General features: G+C 33.8%; 1 protein-coding gene across 1 annotated transcript in view; it reads right to left on the reverse strand.

Moving 5' to 3' along the window:
- The window catches only part of LOC113040761 (astrotactin-1-like), a 100480-nt gene that overhangs the window by 83161 nt on the left and 276 nt on the right, over positions 1–17043 (reverse strand). The window contains exons 2-3 of the mRNA XM_026199019.1: positions 10710–10904; positions 3421–3548 (exon numbers count right to left, since the gene is read on the reverse strand). Of these exons, the coding sequence (XP_026054804.1) occupies positions 3421–3548; positions 10710–10904 (323 nt within the window). The remainder of the gene's footprint in view (positions 1–3420; positions 3549–10709; positions 10905–17043) is intronic.

Consider the following 17043-nt stretch of genomic DNA (forward strand, 5'->3'; position numbering starts at 1 on the left):
AAAACAAGGAAAAATGAATCCTGTAATTTTCCCTGCAAATCAAATTGATTATGGTTGAAAGTTTGGGGTCGACAGCATGTTTCCATGCTTTTGAAAGAAGTCTATTATGCTCTCCTTTTGTTTAATCAAAAATAAAAACATTAAAATATTATTTAAATTTAAAACAACTGTTTTCTGTTCAATATACTTTAAAATGTGATTTAGTCCTGTGATGGTAAAGCTGGTGTTGTGTATCAGCCAATCAGAAACATTCATTTACATGCTCAAGACAACTGTCATTAGTAGATCAAAGGGATAATTCACCCAAAAATTTACATAATATAATCCTTTATTCACCCATCTCAAACCTGTATGACTTAAAAAAAAAAAAAAAAAAAAAAAAAAGTCACACAGGTTTGAAACGACATGTATCTTATTTTATGTTTCTGTTTAATTCCCTCTTTCTATACATTTAAATTGACCATGATGACCTCTAAAATAATCTTGTAACACAAATAGCTTGACTTGAATCAAAGTGTTCTGCTGGTGAAAGGACAGAAGATGTGCATGCCAAAGAGCTTTCAATGCGTGCAATTACAAGTCAGAATAGCGTACATGTGTCTAATATGACTAATGAGTCATGTATTATGCATAATTTGCAGTTCCCGCAATAGAGAAGCTTGGAAAGTATCAGGTGCATAAGTGATAAGTCTGAAGGGCTGGAGAGCTCCGCACTGAACCACCTGCCTCATATGCCTCCCTCCCAGGCCTGCAGCACATCACACTGCAATAGATAAATAACCTCTGTCTTCACAGCCAAGGCCTCAAGCATGACTGACAGAGGATGACTCTTCAAGATTACCCATTTTAATCTTTCCGCAAGTATCCAATATGACCTCTCATAAATCTCATCTGATGCCATGACTATTATGTCTGAAGACCAGCAATGTCAACCATTGTTTCATTGAGCGAATGCACCTGCACTCCCCAGAAGCTCTAGCAATATTACAGACCCACACCAGACCATTTCATACACTTATGACCTTTAGACTGGATTACAAATTGGAGATTAATGGTGGTTAGGGAATCAAGTTAGCCATAATAAAACTGCTGTAAAATGTGATAAATGTCAACGTTTCCTTCTCTAAATTTAGCACTGGGCAAAACTAGCAGTCCAACAACTGGGGCTGGCAATTGTGTGAAGTGTTCGTTTGCTACAATTAATAATAATAATAATAATAATAATAATAATAATAATAAATAAAGATACTGCTAAAATATAAATAAATAAATAATAAAAAACGTAATTGTTGCAAAATAACATACCAAAACTTTACATGAGAAGGCCATTTGTGTGAGGTATTAAGGCTTATTTTTTTGTGTACAATCATACACCTCACTAATTTACCTTTTTATCTTAATTTACATTAAAATAATTTACAAATAAATTTAAATAAATCAATATAAATACAACAAATTCTAATAAACATTGACTTATGAAGTCTCATCTGTGCATGTCTATTCAGTGCTTTACTGTCTTTGAAAATTGTATATTAATTTGTGTCATATATGTGTTATACACACACACACACACACACACACACACACACACACACACACATACATACATACATACATATAGTGAGTTAATTGATTGACACCCTGGTAGCAACTCCAGATTATATGCATCCTAAGTAAAAATTCAGACTAGATTTTTTAGCAATGCATAAAGTCTGTTCAAGGACTTATGACAAAATACACATGAAAAGATGCAATATATAAAGAAACACAAAGATATGCAAATTACATAACATGTTGTAGCTGGCAATAGCTGCCGGACCAAGAAAACAAACAAGCACAGAAGATTTAGATTTTGTTTGGCTTTTCCTTCTGTTTATTTTACACCAGACCTTAAGGACTGTAATCCTTCATTCTTTGGCAGTATGATATGGGTGGCCGAAGCCAGAGGGGAAAAGAATGATGAAAGACGACGCATTCTGAAGCCTCATTTGACGGTACAGAATTTCCATGCTCTCCCCTTTTCTTTCTCATTAACAGGAGCATAAAAGTTTATATAGGGTAAGGGGCTGCCACACAGAATACCTGTACCACGGTAAACTCTAGAGGGGAGTCAGATTGGTCAGCTAATGAGTCCTGACAGAGGCAGCAGCATCCAGAAGCTCCTGAAAAATGATTTAGTGAATACCCTCTGTTTTCTGCCTCTTCATCATCCACATGATCTGGCAGGAGATAATGTGAACCAGTCGAATGATTGTGAGTTTTAAGAAAATTTATAGCATATTAGAACAAACACAAACACTGAAAATGGATGTGGACAGACATGACCTGAAATACTTCGCTTTGAATATTATTTCCTTCTAAAAAAAAATAAATAAATAAGCCGAAGAGTACTAGAGGCTGTACTGTATTATGATGTGCAACTATATGTGCTGTGCACTGAAGACAGGACCTGAACTGTTATATACCATATTTTTCGGACTAAAGTCGCACCTGAGTATAAGTCGCATCAGTCCAAAAATAGGTCATGATGAGGAAAAAAACATATATAAGTCGCACTGGACTATAAGTCGCATTTATTTAGAACCAAGAGAAAACATTACCGTCTACAGACAGGAGAGGGCGCTCTATGTCTTCAGTGTAGATTACAGGAGCACTGAGCAGCTTTGAGCGCCCTCTCGTGGCTGTAGACGGCAATGTTTTCTCATGGTTCATGTCAAATTAATTTTGATGAATAAGTCGCACCTGACTATAAGTCGCAGGACAAGCAAAACTATGAAAAAAAGTGTGACTTATAGTCCGGAAAATACAGTATATAACAGTTCAGGTCCTGGCTTCAGTGCACAGCATCTTTTTTTATTATAAAAATGTTCATTACGTAAAAAAAATAAATAAAAAAAAATAAATAAATAAATAATCATATTTGTGTTATTCAAAGGGGCACACTTTCTTTCACTTTTGTTAATATTTTCACAAAGTTTTTATTCTTTTTGGTCTTCTATTGAAATATACACAGTATGACTCACACAACGCCAAGCCCTTCTAAGCATGAGTCATGAACTGACAAGATAAAGCCTTTTAGCCTGCTATTTCATGAGGTGGCCTCAGTGAAGCAGTTATAATATTTATCATAAGATATTGTCACTCATCTTATGTAACACTGCTAGCGCTAACACAATCAAACAGCACTGCTCCTCAAATGACTAAAGTAACAGATTACACAATTCATCAATTTGAACTGTTTTTAAACCTTGTAATACAGATCTGCGTGATCTGATCTGATCAGATCTGAGGGAGTGGGAGTGTGTGTGTGTGTGTGTGTGTATAATCTAGACCTATATACATACACACACACACACACACACACACACACACATTTATCTAGCCACTGAGACACTCAGTGATTGATCAGGAAGTTCTTACCAGTCAGGTACTCTGGATCAGGCACTGGGTCAGACAGCTCCTCATGACATTGGGCTTCATTCGGCACAGATGCAACCACCATGCCATCCGGGAGCTGCTGCTCGATGCCACGGGCAAAGTTCTTCTGCCTAGACAGCAGAAGATAAAGGAGACAATCTACTTAAAGCACAGTCTCATGTTCACCTATCTGTCAATCACACAAATCCTACATTTCTGGCATATCATTGTAGCAAAATCTACAGAAAAAAAACATATGAAAATGCCTTTCTTCATTGATCATTTAGCATTATTGTTTAAATGGATTTCATTTTATTGATCAAATTGCCATGAAACACCACCTTTTTGCGATTAGCGAGTCATTTAAATAAAAATGTATATAAACAGTGTACAAAATATGTTGCTATATTAGCAAAGGCTTAAAGTGTTTGAATGTTAAGTGCACTAATCGCAAATAGCTTTAGATGCTATTTCCACAGTGAAAATAGTATTTTCTTTGCACTACGTGTAAATGTTGTTAGATTCAATTTATGTAATTATACTTAATACAAATAGTGGCAAACACTGTTTTCACCTCAGCATATTAATGTATATTGAATAACAGTAAGCCTCATATTCAATGTATATGATTTTATTTATTAAAATCATAAATTGCTGGCTAATTGGGAACTTGAGGTGGATTTTAACTCATGCAAGTCACTATTTGCACTTAGTGGAAATAGACATTCTATTTATTTGTTACTATTTGATTTGGATAGAATATGATTTCATAGCAAGGAGTGAAAGTGTAAGTGGATAGGATACATTTAAAATGGTATTAAGAGATTATTTTCCATAATGTGGCATACATATCATGGGGAAGCATTAAAAGAAGGTAGAGGAGCTCAAAGAGAAAAAGAAAAAGCAAACTGAAAAAAGCAGTGCACAAAAGACTGACTATATATCTAAATTAGATCTGACGAAGTACTATAGTCTTGAGGAAAGAGTAAGAAAATAAAGTTTGACTTTAAACAAGGGAAAAGGAAAGATAGGTTAAACTACATATAGTTTAGTTTCAGAGTGATGTGACTAATAATAAGTGTCCATTGGAGAGAAGGACTGATGGAAAGGGATAAACTGACACAACAGCGAAAAACGCAAATATGCACAAACTCTGCATTCTGCATAGAAGATCTGACTCAATATATCTCAATGTATCTTAAGTTAGATCAAGGTTAAAGTATTCTGGGACCGAGTGTATACATGTATAGAAACTGAACAATGCGATATAAAAAAATGTCAAAGAAAAGCATGAATAAAAGGAGAATAGGAAAATATAGAATAAACTCTTTCCTTTTCAAAGCAAAATAAGCACCTAGAAGGCACACAAGGGAAATACATAGAATGCAACAAAATGCTAGAATGATGCCTACAAGATCATCTAGCAAATGAGCGAGCATTCAGAAAATTGTAACAGGCAACATTATACAATCTAAATCTTTCTTCAAGCATTACTGTCATATCTAATTTATAAAATGGACTTGGATGAAAGAATTATATTATCTTGGAATAAACAGAGCACTGTATAAATAATTGGGCTTAAACGGGGGAGGAAAAAAAAAGCCAGAGGCTTGCAATATGTGCTTCATCTTAATATGAGAATGAAAAGTGGCTGAAGTGGAACCGACTGTCATTTATGTTCGACATATAGTTATATACGTGGAGGTCTACAGTGCTAAATACCCCCGCTTTCTGGATGACTCAAAATGTTGAGCTAATTATAAAGAAAACAGCCATTTACTTGGCTAAATAATAGTAATATCTGCTATTCTTTGTAACCGAGAACATTACAAATCATATTCATTGTAGGTTTTCCAGGGCAAATTAAACCTCAAAAATCTGTTTCCAAATACGACCTTTTGGGTGTGCTGGAAGGTTCAGTGAATCACATTCTACCGAAATTCTTTTGAGCACCAGGGGGAATTTCCTCCTCACATCTAATAGAAATGTAAAAAAGTTGTTTCTCTTGTCAAACTTGAAGCTCACGGTTCAATGGATACTTGCATACTGAAATATTAAAAGCTCTGCATTGCTTGTCAAAGTCATATCTGATAAAAGGTTCATTTCCCCACAGAGCTGGTCCAGCTAAATAGAAATGTGCAATAAATTAAGGAGCCAATAAATTAAATAAAAATGATGCATATTGCTCTAAAGTTTATATATATATATATATATATATATATATATATATATATATATATATATATTTTTTTTTTTACAGGGCAACAATTGCTGCTTATAACCCCTGTGAATTAAAACAGAATTTTGGTGCATAGCAATAACATCAACAACAATAAAGCAATATACAATTTAAATGCATTACAAAAAGAAACTATTAAACAGATAAACTTGCATGTTGTCTAATGCTTTTAATGCTTGTTACTTTTCCCAAGTAATCTAAAATCTAAAAATATAGACTGCATACAGAAAAGTCTCCTGAGAAAAACCTCAGTCGCGACATAACTTCATTAATCATGTGCACAGACAAAGAACGGACATACAAGAGGGAGATTTCAGCAATAACATCTAGCAGTAAGGTAATTATAGACAAAACATGCAAGTTTTATAAGATGCTCTAGGCATCACAGTTGGGATTATCTGTCAAATGAGAAAAAAAAATAATAATTCAAAATGGACAATAGAAAAATTTCAAATGTAAAACTAGGTGAACTGCTTTTGTCCAGCAACAGATTATAATAGAGTATAATACTGATAGAAGACGTCTTTAAAAAACACCTGGGAAATGGAACATTTTAATAAGTAAACTGTGTGAAGTTGAGATCCCATTTCAGGCAAGATAATGAGATATCCAGTTATCAATTAATGTAATTAAGAGATGATTTCACACATAATTAATCATAATATGTGGGCTGAAGAAAATAAACTAAAAATACTTGCTCAAATTTCACCCATTCTAGATTAAGGCAGAATTGTGCAATTTCTGTGCCACTAAACAGAACTGTCTGTCCAAACACTCCCAACCTGCTGCTGGTCAGTCAAACAGATGGTGAAGATGCTTAAACAGAAAATAAAAAAAATAAATAAATCATAATAATTCTACATACATAAATTATTTTGTTTTACATTAAAGTTGTGCTAATATCACATCATACTGAATACCTGAAATAAACATTCCATTTATAAGAGAAAATTATAATTCTAATTGAAAGCAACAAGAACATTAAAAAAAGAGAGACATTTGAAAATAGCTCAGACTTCAGGCTTTTAAAAATAATCAGACTGTTCACAGTCTGTGTGTGATGTTTTAATTTAGTGCTGGGAGAAAGGTAGTACTTTGAGTTTCTTGCTGTGGATAGAAACACCCAACTGGGAGATTTTAAGAGAGGTAGTCCTGATCACGACTCTGCAAAGTCTTAATGAGAACAAAGGCCACTGAAAAATTCATTAAACCCAGCTCAAAACACACTGGGAAGGAATGGAAGTGAAACTGGTTAAGGCTGGAACCCAGAGGAGAGGGAAAGCAATTAGGAAAGGGCACATGTTTTTAAGTGGAAAGTCTCATGATGTTAAGACAGAAATCTAAATAAAATCCTGCCTGGCAATGCACACAAGATATGGAGGAGGAAGTAGGCATGTGTATTTTGAATGATCTCTAAAAGCCTGTATATAGTACTGTACATTTAATTAAGGTGTCAATAAAATGTTTGCATAATTTACTTAATTTTCTTAATTTCTTTGCACTCTGGTCTACAAACACTATGGTACACAGATACGGGCTGCTGCTCAACAAGCTAGAGAGTTTGGCAGCAATGCCATAGGAAGTTAATGGTGTTCTCAGATAGAGGAGCATGCCATTTTGAAAGCCCTGTATTGCAGCGAGGGTGTGCAGCTGGATGTTTCCTTTCTCTGTAATGTAACTTTTATGAAGAAATGTAGAGGGCAGTCATGAAACCGGGAACATAGAGGACAGATATGAAATAACAAACACCCTAGAAATGTCACAGCAAGTATCCAATCCATCCACCCAGCTACGAACAGTAAATACTTTTACAAGCAGTAAGCTTTTAGAATGATTTTAAACTTAAAACAGCAAGCTAAAATCCAGGTTTGTCTTGACAAACTTTACCTGTCATCTTAATTTGTCCTTTTCCAATAACACCGAATGGAGGTGCTTAAAATTTAAAGCTGAGAATACTAAAAGAATGTTCACACATGTAGCAAGTTTCTCTTATTATTAGACAGACAGAAAGAGAGAATATACAGATACATTTGTGTGGCAATCATAAAATTGGCACAAAAATAGCACTAATGTATTTTTGTAAATGGCACTGTAACATGTCAATTACTGCTTGGGGAGGTGCCGATTTGGCTTGCAACATGCCAGATGCTACATTTCAAAAGACTACGTATAATTAAAATGATGAGCATGGACATGCAGTTGGCTTCCAGATACGCAGTACCAAACTAGGATGAATTAAAAGCTAAATTATGCTGACAACTGACAAGCACAACATACTGGTATTTTGAGATTGAACTGACTGAAATCAACAAATTATTTCACTGTCATAATATCTGTGTGTTTAACAGATATAGAGGTATGCATTAGCATTAAATAAGGAAACATGGGGGAGAAAAATATTCAAATACAAGCTAGAAGACAGCGGAGGGTAAAAAAAAGAGGTTTTATTTTTGGGAAGGTGTTAATATTGTCTCTGTCTGTGCTCCAAACAATACTGGACCTGACTGACTTTCATCGTTTCAAAAAAAAACACTGATCAAAAAAACACTGAAATATGAGTAAATAATAATATAATATTTATGATTGCATGAAGTGTGCTTTATACCAAACTGAGACTTTTGCCAAAATACTAAATATAACTGAATTGATAATCAGAATTTTCAATATGATCTCAAATGGTTTACCTCAAACACTTCCATGTTTAGATAAGCTGGACTTTAGAAAAACAAGCTCAATAAATCTGTCCTCTATGTTCCCGGTTTCATGACTGTCCTCTACATTTCTTTTTTTTTAATTTACAATTACTTTACATTCAAGTTACTTTACAGAGAAAGGAAACATCCAGTTGCACACCATCGCTGCAATGCAGGGCTTTCAAAATGGCATGCTCATCTATCTGAAACACCGTAAACCTTAAAAAAAATTTTTATAATAATCAAACAGGAGCTAATACATGCATTGTCTTTTGGGCAGGTTGTCACAGGAAATATGTTGCACCTCACATTCACGATTAAACAGCATGAAAATGTAACCATGCCTTTCAGATATGAGTCAGATTGTAAAAGCAGCTGCTGTGTGACAACCCAGAATTTTGGGCAGTAATTTTTGGTGAAGCGCCAAAGGAAACACACGGCCTTGTGTAAGTTTAAAACAGAATAATGAACAACTTCAAATCCTCTGGATGAGTTTTATCTGGCAGTTGTTGTTTTTTTTTTTTTTTAATCTGGCAAAATATATGTTTGTTTAATTCCTCCTGAATTTTTTGAGTGTACACTGCATGCAGTTGATGTAATACGATTATATCATATATATAAATTATTTGCAATGTTACATCTCACATTTTCTTTGACAGACGACCCTGGGTGAATTAAATATTTTGCATGTAATATTTTTGTACAAAAAAAATAAAAAATAATAATAATAATAATAATGTTTTGGCACTCCAAAATCTATTAAACATGGCACTAAATATGTTCAAATTTAACTAATGTTTAAAGTCACTGTCCTTCTTTTCATTGCAAATACCCTTCTTAGTATATACAATATGCAGAAAATCCTATATGTGCTACTACTGAAAAGCGGCAAAGCAAGTGTTAACAGAATTTCATTTGAAATAAGAAAATCGAAGGAAGAAAAGAGCATTATAACTTGGCATAAACACACACACACACATAGACTACTATTCGAAATTTAGGATCGGAAATATTTTTTTCTAATGTTTTTGAAAGAAGCCTCGTGTTCACCAAGGTTGCATTTATTTGATCAAAAAAAGCAGTAACAGCAGAAATAATGTGAAATATTATTACAACCTAAAAAACAGTTTTCTGTTTTTAATGTATTTTGAAATGTAATTTATTCCTGCAAAGTTAATGCTGAATTTAGGGTCTTAAAACATTTCTTTGTATAATCACAGTCTAAAACAGTTGTACACCTTAATATTTTTTGTGGAAACAATGATACATTTCAGTTTCATTGATGAGTATTTATTTGAAATGAAAGTTTTTCGTAAAATTGTAAATGCCTTTACTGTCACTTTTGATCAACTGAATGTTTCCTAGCTGAATAAATGTATTAATCACTTAAAATAACTGAATAAATAAATAATAATAATAACGTACTGATAATAATAATAACGTACTGAACTCAAACTTCAATCATAATCAGGAAATCACACCAGATGGTAGAAGTCTGCTTAATTCCCCATATCGGAAAAATTCACAACCAACTTGTGTGCAAATTGTGTTGAGGTGTTCAGCACATATTATGTGTGTATTGTGCAATTTTAACAGATTTGATATTTTCTTTAGTAAATCAGGACCTAAAACAACAGAAACACTGCATACAAATAAATGGCAATATTAGTGAATACTATTTATTCGTATTGAATTATCCAAACAACAGTGAATTCATCAAAAAAAAAAAAAAAAACATTTCTTGCCGCTGCTCCTCCCGAGCACCACAAGTTCGACTCTTTCCTCAGATCTGAAATTTATTTTCGTAACCCTGCAATACTTTACAGAGGATTAATGAACTTGCCGTGTCCTCCTTTTGTTCAACTTAAGATCTAGTAGCTTTAGCTAGCCAAATTAAGCCCTATTAAACCAAACTTGCTTATGGTCATCTTTAATTTGCTCCTCGCCATTCCACATAATTAGAGCTCACATTAGTGCCTCTCAAAAGGTGGAGGGAACTGCACAGAGAGTAAATCCTGAAGCATGGTCAGTGGTGCTGTGATGGATGCAGGATCCTGCATCTGTAAGTGTCCGTGTTCAATTTCAGGGCAGTCAATGACTTTGCATGGTGACCTTTAGGTTGAGCTGACCACAGTGCACAACAAAGTGCTATTTTAATTACGGGAATCTTCAAAGTGTCTTCGTGCAACTAGATAGAAATTCTGCTGTACATGAATTGCGCTTTTATTAAATTGGGCAAAGGAACTTCTGATTTTACCACATTTCACATTATCAGCACAATATTGCAATTAAAAATGGATGAAAATAAGTCATTTTTGACCCTTATCACTGGTAAAATCAAGCACATAGTACATGTTCACCTGAAGGAAGCCTTAAGGATCTGTCCTGATGTAATCTCTTTGGTGTGGTTATTGTAGCCGTAGAAGAGGTCCCCGAACACAGTCTGGTTGGCCGGGATGTCAACTGTGTCCCCGCAGTCCACTCCCTCGGTGCAGACTTCTGACAGCGGCTGACATGAGCGACCGTCTGCTCCTCTCTTATAATCTTCAATACATCTAGAAACAATGCAACGAGGAAAAGATATGAGCTAAAGGAAGAGAAGAAAGAAGAGCAGATGTCTGCCAAAGTAAGATAATGCTTGCCTCTATCAGTCAAATGTTCAGATACAACAAATGATTCCTTATGATACGTTTCTTTATTTATCATTTTAGAATATTAGTAAAGTCTTTAAAGACTATTAAATCATTCAAGTGATGATGTGGGAATTGTGCAATGACCAACAAATGATGTACCATTGTTTTGTTTTAAAGTAGAAAAACAATAAAAGAAGAAATAAAAATGAGATCATGTTTATTTATGCCGTTTATATGTACTATATTGGACACTACATTTAAAGAATTCTTGTAATCAGTTCTCAACTGAAATCCGACATAAAAATTGAACAAAAATACTTTTTAAATGAGCAAATATATCTTTAAACATGTAACCATGAATAGGGAACCGTTAAAATGCACACTGTAATGTGAATCTAACATGATTTTGATCATGAAGTTATAAAACTTAAATAAAAATAAAGTAAATAAAACGTAAAATCATAAGAATGTTTTCCTAACTACTTAAGTATTTCTATATTAGAATTTCACATTTTATTCAATGTATTACTTTCCATTTACTTAATTACTTTTGAAATGTACTAGTGATTCCTGAATAATAATAGTTTCATCGCCAATATATTGATTTATTTATTGTTGTTAATGTATTGCAATTGCAATTAAATGAAAAGACTTTGTTTATCACATTACACAAAATATTACATAAGGCATCAATGTGTACATTATGAATGCATTAGCACTTAAAGCATTATGAATTCCTAGTGTGTTATTTGTCCCATACAGTAGGTCTATTTTTTTTTTTTTTTTTTTTTTTTTTTTGCTTAATGAAACCGAGAAATGTATCAGTTCACCATTCAAAACTACCTAGCGCCACAGGAAATGATCTCACAGCAAAGCATCTGTCATGAACTTAAGATTGGCAATTATTTCGATTTACTGCTAAACAGTTTCATTCTAATAGTGTGACAGCTCACAGGAGTCATTTATATTTCTGGGACTTATAAAACTAAGCTGTCACATCTGCTCTGTAAAAAAGAGGTGGTGTCGGGGCATAAAAGCTCTGTCTCACTTCTCTTGGTAACACACTACTGTTTTACAGGAAACTGTCATGACACTTATTCTCTTGGTTGCACATCCATAACACTATTTAAGTGGCTTCTGATCGACTGTCACAATTATGCACATTTGCCAACTTTAGTCGAAGAGACATGACTATAACAGTGAATGATCTCAGAGACTCTGCATAGGTCAGGAAAAATGTTGTGTTAGCAGAAAAGAAGATGGCTATTTATTCTGCATTTTTTTTAAGATGGAAAAACGTAAACCTTTTATTCAGCGAAGATGCATAGAATGTCTCAAAAGTGATAGATAAATAAATTAAATATTTCCTTTTCAAATAAATGCAGTTCTTTTGATCTGTCTATTAATTAAAGAATCCTGAAAAAAAAAGTATCACAATTCTACAAAACATTTTTAAGCAGAACAACTGTTTTAAACATTGATAATAACAGGAAATGTTTTTGGAGAAGCACATCTGCATATTAATAATTATTTACGAAGAATTTGTGACACTGAAGACTACAGTAATGGCAGCTGAAAATTAATCTTTCCCATCTCAAAAATAAATGAATTTTTAAAATATCAAAAAAAAAGAGAAAAGTTGTTTGAAACCATAATATTTTACAATACAACTGATTTGACTGTATTTATTTTATTTATTATTTACTGTATTTACTTAAGGCTTGCTGCTGAACCATCTGTTGTATGCTCTGTTACTAAATTGAAATAAATTGAAAGTGATTAGGCGAGTGCGGAACCCTCACTAGAATATGATGTGTTGATCTATGCACCCAAGACTAAAACTGAGCACAGCGAACATTATTACCTTGGTCAGTGAAAGAGAATAATAATATTAATAATAATAATACAAACTTTATTTTATTTTATTATTTCTTTTTGTGTGTTGATAATATTAGCATGTTTCAACAAGTTCAGATTTGCCAGTTTGTAATTTGAAGTTAATGATGAGTTGAAGTTAACCTTCAATTTAAAGAAATATGACGTAACATAAAGAAATGTGGGAACATAAAAAGTTTGGCAATTCACACACAGACACAAACTTCCACCACAGACTAAAAAAGTAAAAGTACAACACAGTCTCACTCTCTACTCGTCAAATGTCTGACGCATGGTCAAGTGATCTGGCGTCACTTTTTTGACGCACTGGGTATACCTTTGGCGTTATTTTTCAACGTGCAGGTTGTCCGATAGACTTCTATAGAACTCAGCAGCGTTTAAATTTGACGTCTTGGTTCAGCACACCGCAACTACACTGAATAAATAAAAATAAATAATAGGCTACAAAAAATATATATATGACAGAGATCGTTTTTATCTGGCCCTCCAACTTGTTTTTGAGGTTTAAATATTCTCGCAATCTGATATTAAAGTGATCTCTGTGCCAAAGCTTAGCGCGTTCATCAGTGGTGAGTTTAACAACACTCAACTGCAGGTAAAACAGCACTCAGCGGTGAGTTTGACCAAAGCAACACTCAACTGCAGGGAAAACGGCATAAAAAGGTGAGTTTAACAACGCTCCAAGGCGCGTGCAAGTAAGCAGTTTAACCGTTTTCTTACACACCATTCTCGCTTATCGCTTATTCATAGTTCATCATCTCTATGAAATCACGTTCAAGAAGTCTCATTCAGCACACATCGCGATACTTGCCATCAGTTTCCATGTGCCACAGGGTCGGTGAGTAGATATAATTACGCTCTTTTAATGCCTGTTATAAAATGTATTCTGTCTTTATTAATCAGATTAGCGCCATATTGTTTACTCGCTGTATTATATCAGTCATCCTCGGCTGTCTTTGAGTTTCATTGCGTTTAACTAAATGAACACACCTGCTAACTAGTGTGATTAAACCCTGTCGGTCACGTGACGTGCCATAGACTTTCAATATATTCATTTCATGTCAAAGATGTAAATTTGTAGTAAAATCATGGTAACCACGGCATGTACAATAGCAACAAATTAAATTTGAAGTTAAAATCCAGGAACGGGACATTTACCATGTTTTTTCCTCAGTAACTGTAGTTCTACTATGGTATATTAATAATCAATACAACAATAAAATAATCATCAAACTAACTATGGTTGTACAACTGTAATTGTCGTTTTTGATGTGCTTTTATATGACAGATATCACACATTTACTGTACCATGCTTTTGATACATTTTTATGTAAATCCAAAAAAAGTAAATAAATGAAAGGACACATTTTTCCCTTCCTGCAGTTCATTCATATCAGTTTATATTTTAAATATTTTGCTCACAAAACATTATTAAAATTCTGTTTATAATTCTATTTTATTTTACCCCCCTCCTCCTTTCTTATTTTTATTATTTATGTATTTTTTTTTTTGTTGAAAAGATGTAAAGGAAGCAGTCATCCCTGTGGTGTTTGTGGAGAGGTTTTCCTTCAGAAATGGAGAAGACAGAAAGCTGCGGAGGCAGACATTTGCAGCAGTAAGTCTGTGTTGGTTTTACCTTTTTATCAAACTGCTGTTATAAATTGCACAGCATTTGTTGTTTCTTAAACTTTTGCACTGTCCAAATACCCACACTTGCCATCTTTGCACTTGACCAATCGATTATTTATTTGACGTCTTTCCTATGTTTAGGCCAAGTGTCGAGTGAGCATGATGACCACAAGTGTGTGTCGAACTTTTCATGACCTGATGACAGTGGTTCCCAATCCTGATCCTGGAGAACCCCAGCACTGCACGGTTTTGGCGTCTCTCTTATCTGTCTTGGAGTCTTCACTGATGAGCTGATGAGTTGAATCAGGTGTGTTTGATCAGGGAGACATCTCAAATGTGCAGTGTTGGGCTTCTCCAGGACCAGGATTGGGAGCCACTGTCTTATGGGACACACTTAAGTGTTTACAGAGATTTTTTTTTTTTTTTTGATTATTATTCAACTTTGCATTTTAAAATAAATTCTAATTCTCTTTTCATTAGTCCCTATTACAGAGGACAATTTAATTTTGGGGGGCTTCTAATTAAGTGAAAAAAAAGCAGTTGCAAATGATGTACAAAATAAATATACTTTTCTGTACACCAAGAAAACATGCAACACTTTGTTTTACTACCAAATTATTCTCAGTATCTAATTATTATTATTATTATTATTAATAATATTCACATACATTGGAAAGGTTTCCGTGAGCAGATCAATTACACTACTGATAACATTCCTTTAAGCATGTAATATATTTTTTTATAATTCATATGAATATAGCTTGCTATTATTGACTAGCTTTTAATAATAGATGCATTTAATATATAATTATACAGCATCTTTACAGAGGCTGGTTTTATGGTCTAAAAGTAGCATGTTATAATATTTCCTTCCTTTCTGTCTTTCAGGATTGTTCGCAGATAATGATGTTCTTCTCGATCATGCACAAGGACTCACCTCTTTAACTCTTTATCTTCCCAACACACACAGAAATGCTCCCTTGATTAGAGTTTAGACTTTGCAGTGCAGTTTTGTTTTAGTTCTAAGCTTATAATGAATACATTGTGACCTTCCAGCAACCCATATATTGTATACAGAACCAGTGATCAAAACAATGGTTGAAAATAGTATTTTTATATTGATAAAGCATTGTGTTCTCTTTTTCAAGCTTCATACAGTAAACTTTACTTTTGGTGCTTTTATCATAAAAAAACAAACATCAGTTCTCATCAGGAGTTTTCGTAAAGGACGTATTCATGCACAGCCATCCCCTAGTTCCAGTCATGAAGTGAATGATGTTATTGTCAGTTTTATTTCTGCATTTTTATGTAGCAGGTGTTTGTTTTCCTGAACGTTATCTTTCTTCCTTTGTTCGGACAATCAGTGTTTATTTGATGCTGTGCTGATGGAGGTTTATAGATGATATTGCACACTTGACATGCATGTCTTCATGGTCTTTATTTTCTGAGTTTGAAACAGTGTGTTGTATCACTTTTTGGTCAAATAAATTCTTCAGTGTTCTCTGAAAGACTATCTGTATTTACTTTTTTTTTAAATAAAAGTATTTGCAAAGAATTTTTATTCTCATAGTGGCAAAAACAATTTATTGACAGAGGATGCAGTGCAGTTATATGGGCAATTTGTCTTTGAATCAGTTTTTTTAACTCTGTTTTTATTGCTAGATTTCAATTGGTAAAGAATGGCAAATCACAGAAAACAAAGTGAATAATTTTTATAGATTTAAAACAAAACATAACATGCAATTTAAATGTTACAAGCTAATCATTTGATTAGAAAATGCACCTGTCTTAGAAAAAAAAAAAAGATTTAATGAGAGGAATCGGTTCGATAGAACTGCGAATGCTGGCCATGTGCTCATCAATATTGCCCAATTTTTTGTCAAGCTGAAAACAATAATTAGCGCATTTGCATTATTGTTGGAGGAAGGTGTAGACGTTTATAAAACACAATCTAATAGGTAGCAAATGTTATTGATTGTTAACCAATCTATCCCTTCAGCCGAAAAACGAAAGTCATCGGTCATAAATGGATAAGGAAGCGTGACGCCGCTGCTCAGCTTTGATATCATTGGCTGTCAATGTCCCTTGTCATCGCAGGGTTGTCTGTGGTTGGACTATCCTTTAACCCATACTAAACAGCGCATCGTGTTACAAAAGAACGTTTTGCTACTATTATCACATTAGTAATATATTAAGTCAACAATTAAGGGTTGCTATGTTGAGGAAAATTACCCTCTTTAGCGAGATCCTAACCCTAACCCTAATCATAACTTCGATGAACTACAAAAAACAGCCCCTAGTTTCGCCTTTCCATATATAGAACGACGGAGGCTTGTGGTAATGTAGTTTAAATCGTTTTATTGACGAAATGAAATAAATAATATATTTAATGGAAAACTGGATATATGATAGTTTCATTGTGTAAACCTCTATGATATAATTGAAAGACAGAGTGAAATTGGTATTTTAGAGGGAGCAATATTTAAAATGGCTTTATGAAACATTTCCATTTATTTCTGAAACTGTGCCCGACATT

Source organism: Carassius auratus, chromosome 2 (assembly GCF_003368295.1).
Source record: "Carassius auratus strain Wakin chromosome 2, ASM336829v1, whole genome shotgun sequence".
NCBI lineage: Eukaryota > Metazoa > Chordata > Actinopteri > Cypriniformes > Cyprinidae > Carassius > Carassius auratus.